Source organism: Oncorhynchus keta, chromosome 25, assembly GCF_023373465.1.
Source record: "Oncorhynchus keta strain PuntledgeMale-10-30-2019 chromosome 25, Oket_V2, whole genome shotgun sequence".
In the NCBI taxonomy this organism is placed as follows: Eukaryota; Metazoa; Chordata; class Actinopteri; order Salmoniformes; family Salmonidae; genus Oncorhynchus; species Oncorhynchus keta.
Genome location: NC_068445.1, coordinates 44,909,982 through 44,925,927, shown reverse-complemented (window position 1 = coordinate 44,925,927; position 15,946 = coordinate 44,909,982). Strand labels below are relative to the sequence as shown.

At 45.2% G+C, this 15,946-nt stretch overlaps 1 protein-coding gene across 1 annotated transcript in view; it reads right to left on the bottom strand.

Annotated features, from left to right (window-relative positions):
- LOC127911845 (ADP-ribosylation factor-like protein 15) overlaps positions 1–12,002 on the bottom strand; it is a 174,542-nt gene extending 162,540 nt beyond the window's left edge. The window contains exon 1 of the mRNA XM_052479729.1: positions 11,639–12,002. Within this exon, the coding sequence (XP_052335689.1) occupies positions 11,639–11,854 (216 nt within the window). The 5' untranslated portion in view covers positions 11,855–12,002. The remainder of the gene's footprint in view (positions 1–11,638) is intronic.
- Between the last annotated feature and the right edge of the window lie 3,944 nt (positions 12,003–15,946).

Genomic DNA, 15,946 nt, shown 5'->3' with positions numbered 1-15,946 from the left:
CATGACTGTAAGTCGCTTTGGATAAAAGCGTCTGCTCAATGGCATATATATATTAAAATAAAAAAAATTAAACGATGTAATTTAAACAATAAAATAGAACAGAATATTTTTCCTAATGAAAAAAAAGTTTACCAGTGCGAAGTGATGTGCATCTCGCGACTGGGAATGAGATCATTGGGAGCAGGCCTCAATCTGATAAAAATATTTCAATCATTTCAGGTTTACAAACCCAAATAGGTCTTATTTTCGATATACAGACGTTCGATTTAGTTTATTCTGGCCGTTCTGTCGATTTTTTTTTTTAATGTATTAACAATTCCACATTAAAACACTGAATGGTGGTGAATTACGGCCACGACATCAAATCAAATAACATTTTATTAGTCACATGCGCCGAATACAACAGGTGTAGTAGACTTTACAGTGAAATGCTGAATACAACAGGTGTAGTAGACCTCACAGTGAAATGCTGAATACAACAGGTGTAGTAGACTTTACAGTGAAATGCTGAATACAACAGGTGTAGTAGACCTTACAGTGAAATGCTGAATACAACAGGTGTAGTAGACCTTACAGTGAAATGCTGAATACAACAGGTGTAGTGACTTTACAGTGAAATGCTTACTTACGAGCCCCTAACCAACAGTGAAGTTTAAAAAATATGGATAAGAATAAGAGATAAAAGTAACAAGTAATTAAAGAGCAGCAGTAAAATAACAATATATACAGGGGGGTACCGATACAGAGTCAATGTGGAGGCTTATATACAGGGGGTACCGATACAGAGTCAATGTGGAGGCTATATACAGGGGGGGTACCGGTACAGAGTCAATGTGGAGACTATATACAGGGGGTACCGATACAGAGTCAATGTGGAGGCTATATACAGGGGACCACCGGTACAGAGTCAATGTGGAGACTATATAAGGGGGTACCGATACAGAGTCAATGTGGAGGCTTATATACAGGGGGTACCGGTACAGAGTCAATGTGGAGGCTTATATACATAAAATAGAACAGAGTCAATGTGGAGACTATATGACAGGGGGTACCGGTACAGATAAAGGTTTCAAGCAATGTGGAGGCTATATACAGGGGGTACCAAATAGGGTACAGAGTCAATGTGGAGGCTTATATACTGGGGGTTCCGATACAGAGTTTTTGTGGAGGCTTATATACAGGGGGTTCCACATTACAGAGTCAATGAATGGAGGCTTATATACAGGGGGTACCGATACAGAGTCAATGTGGAGGCATTTTATATACAGGGGGGTACCGATACAGAGTCAATGTGGAGGCTTATATAAATGGGGGGTACCGATACAGAGTCAATGTGGAGGCTTATATACAGGGGGGTACCGTACAGAGTCAATGTGGAGGCTATATACAGGGGGTACCGATACAGAGTCAATGTGAGGCTTATATACAGGGGGTACCGATACAGAGTCAATGTGGAGGCTTATATACAGGGAAATGCCGATACAGAGTCAATGTGGAGGCTATATAGGGGGACCGATACAGAGTCAATGTGGAGGCTATATACAGGGGGTACCGATACAGAGTCAATGTGGAGGCTTATATACAGGGGGGTACCGATACAGAGTCAATGTGGAGGCTATATACAGGGGGTACCGATACAGAGTCAATGTGGAGGCTTATATACAGGGGGTAAGAATACAGAGTCAATGTGGAGGCTTATATACAGGGGGCAGCAGTACAGAGTCAATGTGGAGGCTATATACAGGGGGGTACCGATACAGAGTCAATGTGCGGGGGCACCGGTTAGTTGAGGTAGTATGTGCATGTAGGTAGAGTTAATTAAAGTGACTATGCATAGATGACAACAGAGAGTGGCAGTGATGTGTAGAGGGGGGGGGGTTCAATGCAAATAGTCTGGGTAGCCATTTGACTAGATGTTCAGGAGTCTTATGGCTTTGGGGGAGAAGCTGTTTAGAAGCCTTTTGGACCAAGACTTGGAACTCCAGTACCGCTTGCCTTGTGGTAGCAGAGAGAACCGTCTATGACTAGGGTGGCTGGAGCCTTTGACAATTTTTAGGGCCTTCTACTGACACCGCCTGGTAAAGAGGTTCTGGATGGCAGGAAGCTTGGCCCCAGTGATGTACTGGGGCCATTCGCACTACCCTTTGTAGTGCCTTGCGGTCGGAGGGCCGAGCAGTTACCATACCAGGCAGTGATGCAACCAGTCAGGATGCTCTCGATGGTGCAGCTGTAGAACCTTTTGAGGATCTGAGGACCCATGCCAAATCTTTTCAGTCTCCTGAGGGGAGAATAGGTTGTGTCGTGCCCTCTTCACAACTGTCATGGTGTGCTTGGACCATGTTCGTTTGTTGGTGATGTGGACACCAAGGAACTTGAAGCTCTCAACCTGCTCCACTGCAGCCCCGTCAATGAGAATGGGGGTGTGCTCAGTCCTATTTTTCCAGTAGTCCACAATCATCTCCTTTGTCTTGATCAAGTTGAGGGAGAGGTTGTTGTCTTGGCACCACACGGCCAGGTCTCTGACCTCCTCCCTATAGGCTGTCTCATCGTTGTCGTGATCAGGCCTACCACCGTTGTGTCATCGGCATATTAATGATGGTGTTGGAGTCGTGCCTGGCCGTGCAGCCATGAGTGAACAGGGAGTACAGGAAGGGGCTGAGCACGCACCCTTGAGGGGCCCCCGTGTTGAGGATCAGCGTGGCGGATGTGTTGTTACCTACCCTTATCACCTGGACCGGCCTGTCATGAAGTCCAGGGTCCAGTTGCAGAGGGAGGTGTTTAGTCCCAGGGTCCTTAGCTTAGTGATGAGCTTTGAGGGCACTATGGTGTTGAACGCTGAGCTGTTGTCAATGAACAGCATTCTCACATGTGTTTCCCTTTGTCCAGGTGGGAAAGGGCAGTGTGGAGTGCAATAGAGATTGCATCATCTGTGGATCTGTTGGGGCGGTATGCAAATTGGAGTGGGTCTAGGGTTTCTTGGATAATGGTGTTGATGTGAGCCATGACCAGCCTTTCAAAGCACTTCATGGGTACAGATGTGAGTGCTACAGGTCAGTAGTCATTTAGGCAGGTTACCTTAGTGTTCTTGCGCCTTAAAATATAGCACAGGAACTATGATGGTCTGCTTGAAACATGGTTGGTATTACCGACTCTGACAGGTAGAGGTTGAAAATGTCAGTGAAGACATTTGCTAGTTGGTCAGCGCATGCTCTCAGTACACGTCCTGGTAATCCATCTGGCCCTGCGGCCTTGTGAATGCTGACCTGTCTAAAGGTCTTACTCACATCGGCTGCAGAGAGCGTGATCACACAGTGGTGACAAGCCTTGTTAAAATGATAACCTTGGATTAGCTAACACAACGTGCCATTGGAACACAGGAGTGATGGTTGCTGATAAATGGGCCTCTGTACGCCTACGTAGATATTCCATAAATTAAAATTCAAAATGAGTTTTTCAGCACCAATGACAAACGCCCTAATTACTGTCCCAGTAAGGGATATCTCCAGGGGTGTGCTTAATGGACCAGTATACTTAGACCAATGTCCAGTCCAGTTTAAATCCTCGCTAGGCAGGGTGGATCTGAAATAACTTCACCGGTGAAAGCAATAGGATGAATACACCTTGAAGTAAATCTCAGGTCTGTTAAATGAACACTCAATTGTTATTGATCATAGTGATTTAGGAGTATAATCGTTAAAACAGGACAATATACCCCACCAACATTACACAACTATACTGAAACCCCTTAAAATGCTGAAATGAAATAAGTATGCCTAAATCGAAATCAGATTAACCGATACGTGACACGGACATAGCGCCATAGCAGGAAGCTTGGAAAACTGTCAAGCCAAGAGGTTGTGAGTTCAAATCCCAGGTGAGGACATGTTGAATAATAATGACTGTATAAATGTACACAAATGTAATTATGTGTCAAAAGTAAATTGAAAATACGTTGTTAAAAGCACTGTGTAAGTATCCCTAATCCTGCCAGCAGACGAAGAACAATTACTGGATCAGTGGCTCACCAATCAGGGCCTTGATTGAACTGGCAACAGTAACAAGGCTTGATGTGTAATGGAACAATACATTTTTGGGGGGAGAACGTTTCTTTGGGACCATCAGGCGACGTCCTGACAACTGATACACAGAAACGGTTCTTGCAAACGTTCCCATGAAACACAACCATCTTATGTTCTGAGAACCGTGTCTAGAACATAACCATGGCAATCATGTTCTCAGAACCCCTCAGAAAACTGGACATACGAAACGTGTCTAGAACATAACCATGGCAACCATGTTCTCACAAACCCTCCGAAAACTGGACATACGAAACGTGTCTAGAACATAACCATGGCAACCATGTTCTCAGAACCCCTCAGAAAACTGGACATATGAAACGTGTCTAGAACATGTAATATTGTACGACACACTGCATTTGGGAAAGTATTCAGACCCCTTTAACTGTTTCCACATTTTGTTATGTTACAGCCTTATTCTAAAACTGATCAAATAAAACATTATCCTTCATCAATCTACACACGATACCTCATAATGACATCACAATACCCCATAATGACATCACAATATCCCATAATGACATCACAATATCCCATAATGACATCACAATACCCCATAATGACATCACAATACCCCATAATGACATCACAATACCCCATAATGACATCACAATACCCCATGATGACAAAGCGAAAACTGTTCCTTTTTATTTTTGCAAATATAAACAGAAATACTTATTTACATAAGTATTCAGACCCTTTCCTATGAGACTCAAAATTGAACTCAGGTGCATCCTGTTTCCCATTGATCATCCTTGAGATGTTTCTACAACTTGATTGGAGTCCACCTGTGGTAAAATCAATATATTGGACATGATTTGGAAAGGCACACACCTGTCTATATAAGGTCCCACAGTTGGCAGTGTATGTCAGAGCAAAAACCAAGCCATGACGTCGAAGGAATTGTCTGCAGAAAAAAATTCTGCAGCTTTGAAAGTCCCCAAGAACACAGTGGCCTCCATCATTCTGAAATGGAAAAAGTTTGGAACCACCAAAACTCTTCCTAGAGCATAGAGATCCTTGAGGAAAACCTGCTGCAAAGCCCTCAGGACCTCAGAATGAGTAGTTGTTGTGTGACTGAGTAGACTGAGTAGCAGTTGACTGAGTAGTCGTTGTGTGACTGAGTAGTCGTTGTGTGACTGAGGAGACTGAGTAGTCGTTGTGTGACTGAGGAGACTGAGTAGTCGTTGTGTGACTGAGTAGACTGAGTAGTCGTTGTGTGACTGAGTAGTCGTCGACTGAGTAGTCGTTGTGTGACTGAGGAGACTGAGTAGTCGTTGTGTGACTGAGTAGACTGAGTAGTCATCGACTGAGTAGTCGTTGTGTGACTGAGGAGACTGAGTAGTCGTTGTGTGACTGAGGAGACTGAGTAGTCGTAGACTGAGTAGTCGTTGTGTGACTGAGTAGTCGTCGACTGAGTAGTCGTTGTGTGACTGAGTAGACTGAGTAGTCGTAGACTGAGTAGTCGTTGTGTGACTGAGTACTGAGTAGTCGTCGACTGAGTAGTCGCTGTGTGACTGAGTAGACTGAGTAGTCGTTGACTGAGTAGTCGTTGTGTGACTGAGTAGACTGAGTAGTCGTCGACTGAGTAGACGCTGTGTGACTGAGGAGACTGAGTAGTCGTAGACTGAGTAGTTGTTGTGTGACTGAGTAGACTGAGTAGTCGTCGACTGAGTAGTTGTTGTGTGACTGAGTAGACTGAGTAGTCGTTGACTGAGTAGTCGTTGTGTGACTGAGTAGACTGAGTAGTCGTCGACTGAGTAGTTGTTGTGTGACTGAGTAGACTGAGTAGTCGCTGTGTGACTGAGGAGACTGAGTAGTCGTCGACTGAGTAGTCGTTGTGTGACTGAGTAGTCGTCGACTGAGTAGTCGCTGTGTGACTGAGTAGACTGAGTAGTCGTCGACTGAGTAGTCGTGGTGTGACTGAGTACTGAGTAGTCATCGACTGAGTAGTCGTTGTGTGACTGAGTAGACTGAGTAGTCGTCAACTGAGTAGTCGTTGTGTGACTGAGTAGTTGTTGACTGAGTAGTCGTTGTGTGACTGAGTACTGAGTAGTCGCTGTGTGACTGAGTAGACTGAGTAGTCGCTGTGTGACTGAGTACTGAGTAGTCATTGACTGAGTAGTCGCTGTGTGACTGAGTAGACTGAGTAGTCGCTGTGTGACTGAGTAGACTGAGTAGTCGCTGTGTGACTGTAGTGACTGAGTAGTCGTTGTGTGACTGAGTACTGAGTAGTCGCTGTGTGACTGAGTCGACTGAGTAGTCGTTGTGTGACTGAGTACTGAGTAGTCGTCGACTGAGTAGTCGTTGACTGAGTAGTCGTCGACTGAGTAGTCGTGGTGTGACTGAGTACTGAGTAGTCATCGACTGAGTAGTCGTGGTGTGACTGAGTACTGAGTAGTCGTCGACTGAGTAGTCGTGGTGTGACTGAGTACTGAGTAGTCGTCGACTGAGTAGTCGTTGACTGAGTAGTCGTCGACTGAGTAGTCGTGGTGTGACTGAGTAGACTGAGTAGTCGTCGACTGAGTAGTCGCTGTGTGACTGAGTAGACTGAGTAGTCGCTGTGTGACTGAGTACTGAGTCGTCGACTGAGTAGTCGCTGTGTGACTGAGTACTGAGTCGTCGACTGAGTAGTCGTTGTGATCAGAAGAATGTGATCAATGACTTCCGAAGTCTTGTTTTGTCAAATAGCCACCTGACTGGTTGGGTAGACTCTTCATGAAACACCCCCTATCCCTGATAATTAGGCTTGGGCGGTATACCGTATACAGGGGTATTTTCGAAAAAGCCACAGGATGTTTTCTCAGGTTACACTCACCCCAATTTGATCGCCTCCATTTCCGTGGCAACCAGTCCATGGGTCAACAGCATCAATGTAACAGTTTTCCTTCCGTCCCTCTCCTCGCCCCTACCTGGGCTCGAACCAGGTACCCTCTGCACACGTCAACAACCGACACCCTTAAAGCATCATTAACTATCGCTCCACAAAAGCCACGACCCCTTGCAGAGCAAAGGGGAACAACTACTCCAAGGTCTCAGAGCGAGTGACGTCACCGATTGAAACGCTATTAGCACCACCGCTAATGGCTAGCTAGCCATTTCACACCAGTTACAGGTGCATACCATCCAGTATTTTACTCGCTAATGTTCAATCCAGGTGTGCAAAGCTCTTAGAGACTTCCCAAAAGAAAGACTCACAGCTGTAATCACTGCAAAAGGTGACTCAGGGGTGTGAATACTTATGTTAATGAGATATTTCTGTTTCTTTTTTTTTTCAATAAATTTGCTAACATTTCTAAAAAAAAAAAACTGTTTTCACTCTGTCATTATGGTTGGTATTGTGTGTAGTTGGGTGAGAGAAAAAAAACGTTAATTTAATCCATTTCAAATTCAGGCTGTAGTCCAATGCTCTAACCACTAGGCTCCCTGCCGCCCCATAAATCAAGGGGTGTGAAACCTTTCTGAAGGCTATGAATATTGTCTATGTTTAAGCTACTTTTTAAATCATCAAAAGTTGAATAATTAGTGCTGAGCGTTTAAACCAAAATAGTTTTTTTTGTTTTGTATTTTTTAAACAACTAATTGACCAACGTCCGGTTAAGTTATTTGAATTGCATTTCGTTCTTTTCTTCTTTTTTTTTCTGCGAGCTGAATTTTGAATATTGCGCAGTTTCTCTAAAGATAAAATAATATCAAAAACCAAACCGAACTGTGCGATGTAGTAGGGAGTTGTAGTTTGCAACTGGGCAACGTTCTACATAGTTTAGCGCAGAAAGTGTGGTTAATAACCTACTACGTCCGGTCTGAGACGCAGAGAAGAGGCAGAAGAACTCGATAGAGGGACAGAGAGCAGTTGCTTTGTGAGTTACTTCCACCTGAAAATAAATGACCTAAGATTGATAGTATTCAGCAGTCATAAAAGTATGCCTTATTTACTGGGAAGAACTACTAAAAATAGTGATTTTTGTCAGACAGCAGCTCTATAGAGATGAGATGATGACTTGGATGAACCAGTCATCTAATAAAACTAATTTAATATACACAACAACTGAAATATTTTATTAAAATAAAGTCATGTGAATGAATGATATGCAGTACTCTGCAGTCACTATACCACGATGGGATTTTTTATTTTTTTTTGTCAAGCAGGTTAATGAACTCCGGGCTCTATGCAGTTCTCTGGAAAATGACACAACTGTAAGTGGAAGGTCAATGACATTCTGCTGGCAGAACGCATGGCCCCTCTTTTGATTGGCCCTCACGTGTCTGACAATGGGCCGCGTGCCAAGTCTCTCACTACCTGCTGCCAGTGTCGTTTTCTCATAGTAGGCTTTGGTAGGTGTTGTATTAGGAAACAACATTGAGGTCAAAGTAGCTTGTTTGACACGTGTCAACGAGCTTTGGGTGTCGGGTGTGTTGGGGAAACAACTGTATTTTGATATACATCACTGGAATGTAACAAGTAGGTTAGATTGTATTTTTCAACAAGAGAGTTGGACTCAAGTATCTACGTTACAAACAAAAAAACACAATGACCCCAAATACTACATCAACAGAATGACTACGGTAGGCAGCTACAGGCTTGGCCAACATAATGCACAGAGATAACGGTCGGAGACACCTGCCAATTCACACAATGCCTCAGCAAGAAATACAAAGTACTAGCTCTTCATTACCTTTTGCGCCATACACTGAGTTGACAAAACATTAAGAACACCTGCTCTTTCCATGACAGCGACCAGGTGAATCCAGGTGAAATGTTATGATCCTTCCTTGATGTCACTTGTTACATCCAGGAGATCAAGGGTCAAAATAATGCTGTTTAAAGCCTTGACACAACTGAAACATGGATTGTGTCTGTGTGCCATTCAGAGGGTGAACGGGGCAAGACAAAATATTGAAGTGCCTTTTGAACAGGGTATGGTAGTAGGGTGCCAGGCGCAACGGTTTGAGTCAAGAACTGCAACGCTGCTGGGTTTTTCACACTCAACAGTTTCCATGTGTGTATCAAGAATGGACCACCACCCAAAGGACATCCAGCCAAACTTGACACAACTGTGGGAAGCATTGGAGTCAACATGGACCAGCATCCCTGTGGAACGCTTTGTGGAGACCTTGCAGAGTCCATGCCACAATACATTGTAAAATGTATAAAATAAAATAAATAAATAAAATACTCTTCTGAGGGCAAAAGGGCAACTCAATAGGAAGTTGTTCATTGCGTTTTGTACATTCGGTGTTTAATTTTTTGTTCAAATCACCTCTATAGAAACACTTTTTTTTTTAAAGCAAAAGCTTCACCGATCCATTAACCGCTTAAGGATTTCGAAAGCCTTTCTCAAAAGACAAAACAACAACGCAGTACCTCTATATGTAGCTCTGTATCAAATCAATGAAGAAACACATCCTGAAGAGACATCAGCCTCCCAACACATAGGACAGTCAGGGGGAGAGATAAACATATAACTCAGTAAAGTATCTCAGCTGATTTAGACTAGACTATGTGATCTGCCTCAGGCTTAGGAACCATATCTACGGCTACGTTTACACAGGCAACACAATTCTGATCTTTTGCCCAATTATTCGGCAAAATATATTTTTTAATGTTTTTATTTTATTTAACCATTATTTTGTATTTTTTATTTTACCAGGTAAGTTGACTGAGAACACATTCTCATTTACAGCAACGACCTGGAGAATAGTTATGGGGGAATAGCGGGGCGGGATCTGATCTGATCTGTTCAAAAGACCAACTACGGGTCAAAAGATGTGTAAACTCAGCCTTAAACATCTTCACAGCAATATAAGCACAGAGATATTGGCTAAACCGCTTCATTTAATACTCGGCTTTATATCCTATCTTGACGCCTTCATACCAGAAGACTGGACTGGAGAGAGAGCTGCTTAGTGCATCTCCATTCATACCAGAAGACTGGACTGGAGAGAGAGCTGCTTAGTGCATCTCCATTCATACCAGAAGACTGGACTGGAGAGAAGACTGTGAATCTCCATTCTACCAGAAGACTAGACTGGAGAGAGAGAGCTGCTTAGTGAATCTCCATTCATACCAGACTTAGTGCATCTCCATTCATACCAGAAGACTGGAGAGAGAGCTGCTTAGTGCATCTCCATTCATACCAGAAGACTGGACTGAGCTGAGTGAGAGAAGAGACTGCTTAGTGAATCTCCATTCATACCAGAAGACTGGACTGGAGAGAGAGAGCTGCTTAGTGCATCTCCATTCATACCAGAAGACTGGACTGGAGAGAGAAGAGACTGAAGAGAGAGAGCTTAGTGCATCTCCATTCATACCAGAAGACTGGACAGAAGTGCATCTCCATTCATACCAGAAGAGACTGAGAGAGAGAGAGCTACCAGAAGACTGGACTAGTGAATCTCCATTCATACCAGAAGACTGGACTGAAGAGAGAGAGAGCTGAGAGAGACTAGTGATCTCCATTCATACCAGAAGACTGGACTGGAGAGAGAGAGCTGCTTAGTGCATCTCCATTCATACCAGAAGACTGGACTGAGAGAGAGAGTGCATCTCCATTCATACCAGAAGACTGGACTGGAGAGAGAGCTGCTTAGTGCATCTCCATTCATACCAGAAGACTGGACTGGAGAGAGAGCTGCTTAGTGCATCTCCATTCATACCAGAAGACTGGACTGGAGAGAGAGAGAGCTGCTTAGTGAATCTCCATTCATACCAGAAGACTAGACTGGAGAGAGAGCTGCTTAGTGCATCTCCATTCATACCAGAAGACTGGACTGAAGAGAGAGAGAGCTGCTTAGTGCATCTCCATTCATACCAGAAGACTGGACTGAAGAGAGAGAGCTGCTTAGTGAATCTCCATTCATACCAGAAGACTGGACTGAGAGAGAGAGCTGCTTAGTGAATCTCCATTCATACCAGAAGACTGGACTGAAGAGAGAGAGAGCTGCTAAGTGAATCTCCATTCATACCAGAAGACTGGAGAGAGAGAGAGCTGCTTAGTGCATCTCCATTCATACCAGAAGACTGGACTGGAGAGAGAGCTGCTTAGTGCATCTCCATTCATACCAGAAGACTGGACTGAAGAGAGAGAGCTGACTTGAAGAGAGAGAGAGCTTAGTGAATCTCCATTCATAAACCAAACAGTGGCTCCCTTAGTGCCTGCTGGACCCCTTGCATACCAGAAGAAACCCCAGTGCATCTCCATTCACAGAAGACTGGATCTAGACCCCTCCATTCATACCAGAAGACTGGACTGAAGAGAGAGAGAGCTGCTTAGTGCATCTCCATTCATACCAGAAGACTGGACTGAAGAGAGAGAACTGCTTAGTGAATCTCCATTCATAAACCAAACAGTGGCTCCCTGCCTGCTCCCCCTTGCATACAGAAAACCCCACCCCCACCATCTCCCCCCTCTCTCTCTCACACACACACACACACATACACACACGCACACACACACACACACACTCACAAAAACAAGAGCACACCCACATAACAGACATCTTCCCCCACACTCACAACACACCACCTGTTATGACGATGGTTGGATATATACATTTCTTACCGTATAGAAGCCGATCCTACACAGAGCTAAGGACAGCTGCATGTGCTCAGACATCGTCCCCGGCAACAGCGTTACCCCCGACAACACAACAAGCCAAGCTGGTAGAGAGGTTACTGAATGAGGCCAGGCAGGAAGGAGGGACGACGGAGTGAACAGCGTAGGGAGACGATCCTCGGCACACTTCCAAGTCAACAGGAGAGACCTGTCGCACAGCATAGTATGGAACCTGAACCAGCCAATCGTTTACACATCTAATATCTTCCTTGAACTTCAACTGAAAACCGGAGGAGAAGAGGGAAGAGAAACAGGAGGAAGAGGAGGAGCAGGAGGTAAGAGAGGAGGAGCAGGGGGACGAGAGAGGAGGAGCAGAACCACAGAGGAGAAAAAGGAGGAAGGAGTACTCTTCATATTCATTCATAAAACTAAAGAGAAACAATGAGAATGAAGCTGTTAGGCAGAGATTAGTAGGAGGAAGAGGAGGAGGAGGATAGCTCTGTATGGCGATTAAGGGCTCAGATATAACAACTAGCCTACCAGCACACTCCAAAATAAGATTACAAATTGGATTAGAGACAATTACACAAGTCCACGCTGTTTACACACCAGTGCCCTCACCACACAATGTCAATCAAACTGGGTTGACGTGTGTCATATTGATCTGGTCACGCTGTCTGTCTGTCTGTCTGTCTGTCTGTCTGTCTGTCTGTCTGTGTCTGTCTGTCTATATATACGTCTGTCTGTCTGTCTGTCTGTCTGTCTGTCTGTCTGTCTGTCTGTCTGTCTGTCTGTCTGTCTGTCTGTCTGTCTGTCTGTCTGTCTGTCTGCCTGCCTGCCTGTCACCTGTCTGTCTGCCTGCCTGCCTGTCTGTCTGTCTGTCTGTCTGTCTGTCTGTCTGTCTGCCGGCCTGTCTGTCTGCCTGCCTTCATCACTAACAACCATCCTGACCCAGCTCCACCACATACCTTCATCACTAACAACCATCCTGACCCAGCTCCACCACTTCATTCACTAACCACCATCCTGACCCAGCTCCACCACTTCATTCACTAACCACCATCCTGACCCAGCTCCACCACTTCATTCACTAACAACCATCCTGACCCAGCTCCACCACTTCATTCACTAACAACCATCCTGACCCAGCTCCACCACTTCATTCACTAACAACCATCCTGACCCAGCTCCACCACTTAATTCACTAACAACCATCCTGACCCAGCTCCACCACTTAATTCACTAACAACCATCCTGACCCAGCTCTACCACTTCATTCACTGACAACCATCCTGACCCAGCTCTACCACTTCATTCACTAACAACCATCCTGACCCAGCTCTACCACTTCATTCACTAACAACCATCCTGACCCAGCTCTACCACTTCATTCACTAACAACCATCCTGACCCAGCTCCACCACTTAATTCACTAACAACCATCCTGACCCAGCTCTACCACTTCATTCACTAACAACCATCCTGACCCAGCTCCACCACTTCATTCACTAACAACCATCCTGACCCAGCTCTACCACTTCATTCACTAACAACCATCCTGACCCAGCTCTACCACTTCATTCACTAACAACCATCCTGACCCAGCTCTACCACTTCATTCACTAACAACCATCCTGACCCAGCTCTACCACTTCATTCACTAACAACCATCCTGACCCAGCTCCACCACTTCATTCACTAACAACCATCCTGACCCAGCTCCACCACTTCATTCACTAACAACCATCCTGACCCAGCTCCACCACTTCATTCACTAACAACCATCCTGACCCAGCTCCACCACTTCATTCACTAACAACCATCCTGACCCAGCTCTACCACTTCATTCACTAACAACCATCCTGACCCAGCTCCACCACTTAATTCACTAACAACCATCCTGACCCAGCTCCACCACTTCATTCACTAACAACCATCCTGACCCAGCTCCACCACTTCATTCACTAACAACCATCCTGACCCAGCTCCACCACTTCATTCACTAACAACCATCCTGACCCAGCTCCACCACTTCATTCACTAACAACCATCCTGACCCAGCTCCACCACTTCATTCACTAACAACCATCCTGACCCAGCTCCACCACTTCATTCACTAACAACCATCCTGACCCAGCTCCACCACTTCATTCACTAACAACCATCCTGACCCAGCTCCACCACTTCATTCACTAACAACCATCCTGACCCAGCTCCACCACTTCATTCACTAACAACCATCCTGACCCAGCTCCACCACTTCATTCACTAACAACCATCCTGACCCAGCTCCACCACTTCATTCACTAACAACCATCCTGATCCAGCTCCACCACTTCATTCACTAACAACCATCCTGACCCAGCTCCACCACTTCATTCACTAACAACCATCCTGACCCAGCTCCACCTCATACCTTAATTCACTAACAACCATCCTGACCCAGCTCCACCACTTCATTCACTAACAACCATCCTGACCCAGCTCCACCACTTCATTCACTAACAACCATCCTGACCCAGCTCCACCACTTCATTCACTAACAACCATCCTGACCCAGCTCCACCACTTCATTCACTAACAACCATCCTGACCCAGCTCCACCACTTCATTCACTAACCACCATCCTGACCCAGCTCCACCACTTCATTCACTAACAACCATCCTGACCCAGCTCCACCACTTCATTCACTAACCACCATCCTGACCCAGCTCCACCACATACCTTCATTCACTAACAACCATCCTGACCCAGCTCCACCACTTCATTCACTAACAACCATCCTGACCCAGCTCCACCTCATACCTTAATTCACTAACAACCATCCTGACCCAGCTCTACCACTTCATTCACTAACAACCATCCTGACCCAGCTCCACCACTTAATTCACTAACCACCATCCTGACCCAGCTCTACCACTTCATTCACTAACAACCATCCTGACCCAGCTCCACCTCATACCTTAATTCACTAACAACCATCCTGACCCAGCTCCACCTCATACCTTAATTCACTAACAACCATCCTGACCCAGCTCCACCACTTCATTCACTAACAACCATCCTGACCCAGCTCCACCTCATACCTTAATTCACTAACAACCATCCTGACCCAGCTCCACCACATACCTTAATTCACTAACAACCATCCTGACCCAGCTCCACCACATACCTTAATTCACTAACAACCATCCTGACCCAGCTCCACCTCATACCTTAATTCACTAACCACCATCCTGACCCAGCTCCACCACGTACCTTCGTCAGGTCATTGAGTTTATGGCTCTATTTATTTGTTACATAGAGCCCAACCCAAAATAAATATATAATTTGTTTACAATAACAACATGCCAGACCAAAATAACACATTATTATGAAACCCCACTTCATTAAAAACATATTTTAAAATGTAAGCCACCATTTCAGCAGAGGGAGGTTTGATAGTAATTAATAAAGTATTAGGTAATTAGCTGTCTAATCGCCTAAACAGAATTGGGTCATTTGTTGGATGATTGACAAGTGAGTGCCAGCAGCCTCGAAACACCATACAAGGATAGATTGACTTATGATTAGCGACCTTTAACAACAATGTAAGTATTCAGGAATGCACCAAGATACAATTGTATCTCCTCAAAAGATGTAGGCCTATGTATGGCAACAAAACAGCTGGCAACAAAATGAATTCAAACATTGGGGCTGGTGTAACATAAATCGCCCCAAATAAGGCATCCCTCATAATTATCTCCGTGGCAACGCACGACTCCAACACCATCATTAAGTTTGTTGACAACACGACGGTGGTAGGCCTGATCACCGAAGACGATGAGACAGCCTATTTTGGGAGGAGGTCAGTGACCTGGCAGTGTGTTGACAGAACGACAACCTCTCTCTCAACATCTGCAAGACAAAGTAGCTGATCGTAAAAATAGAGGAAACATAGGGGCCAAGCACGCCCCCATCCACATCAACGGGGTTGTAGTGGAGCGGGTTTTAAATTCCCTTGGTGTCCACACACACCAACACAGTCGTGAAGAAGGCACGACGACATCTCTTCCCCCTCAGGGGGCTGAATAGATTCGGCATGGGCCCTTAGATCCTCAAGAAGTTCTACAGCTGCACCATTGAGAGCATGTTGACTGGATGAATCACCACTTGGTACGGCAACTGCTTGGTATCCGACCGGTAGGGCGCTACAGAGGGTAGTGTGTACGGCCCAGTACATCACTGGAGCCAAGCTCCCTGCCAACCAGGACTTCTATACCAGGCAGTGTCAGAGGAAGGCCCTAAAAATTGTCAAAGACTCCAGACACCCA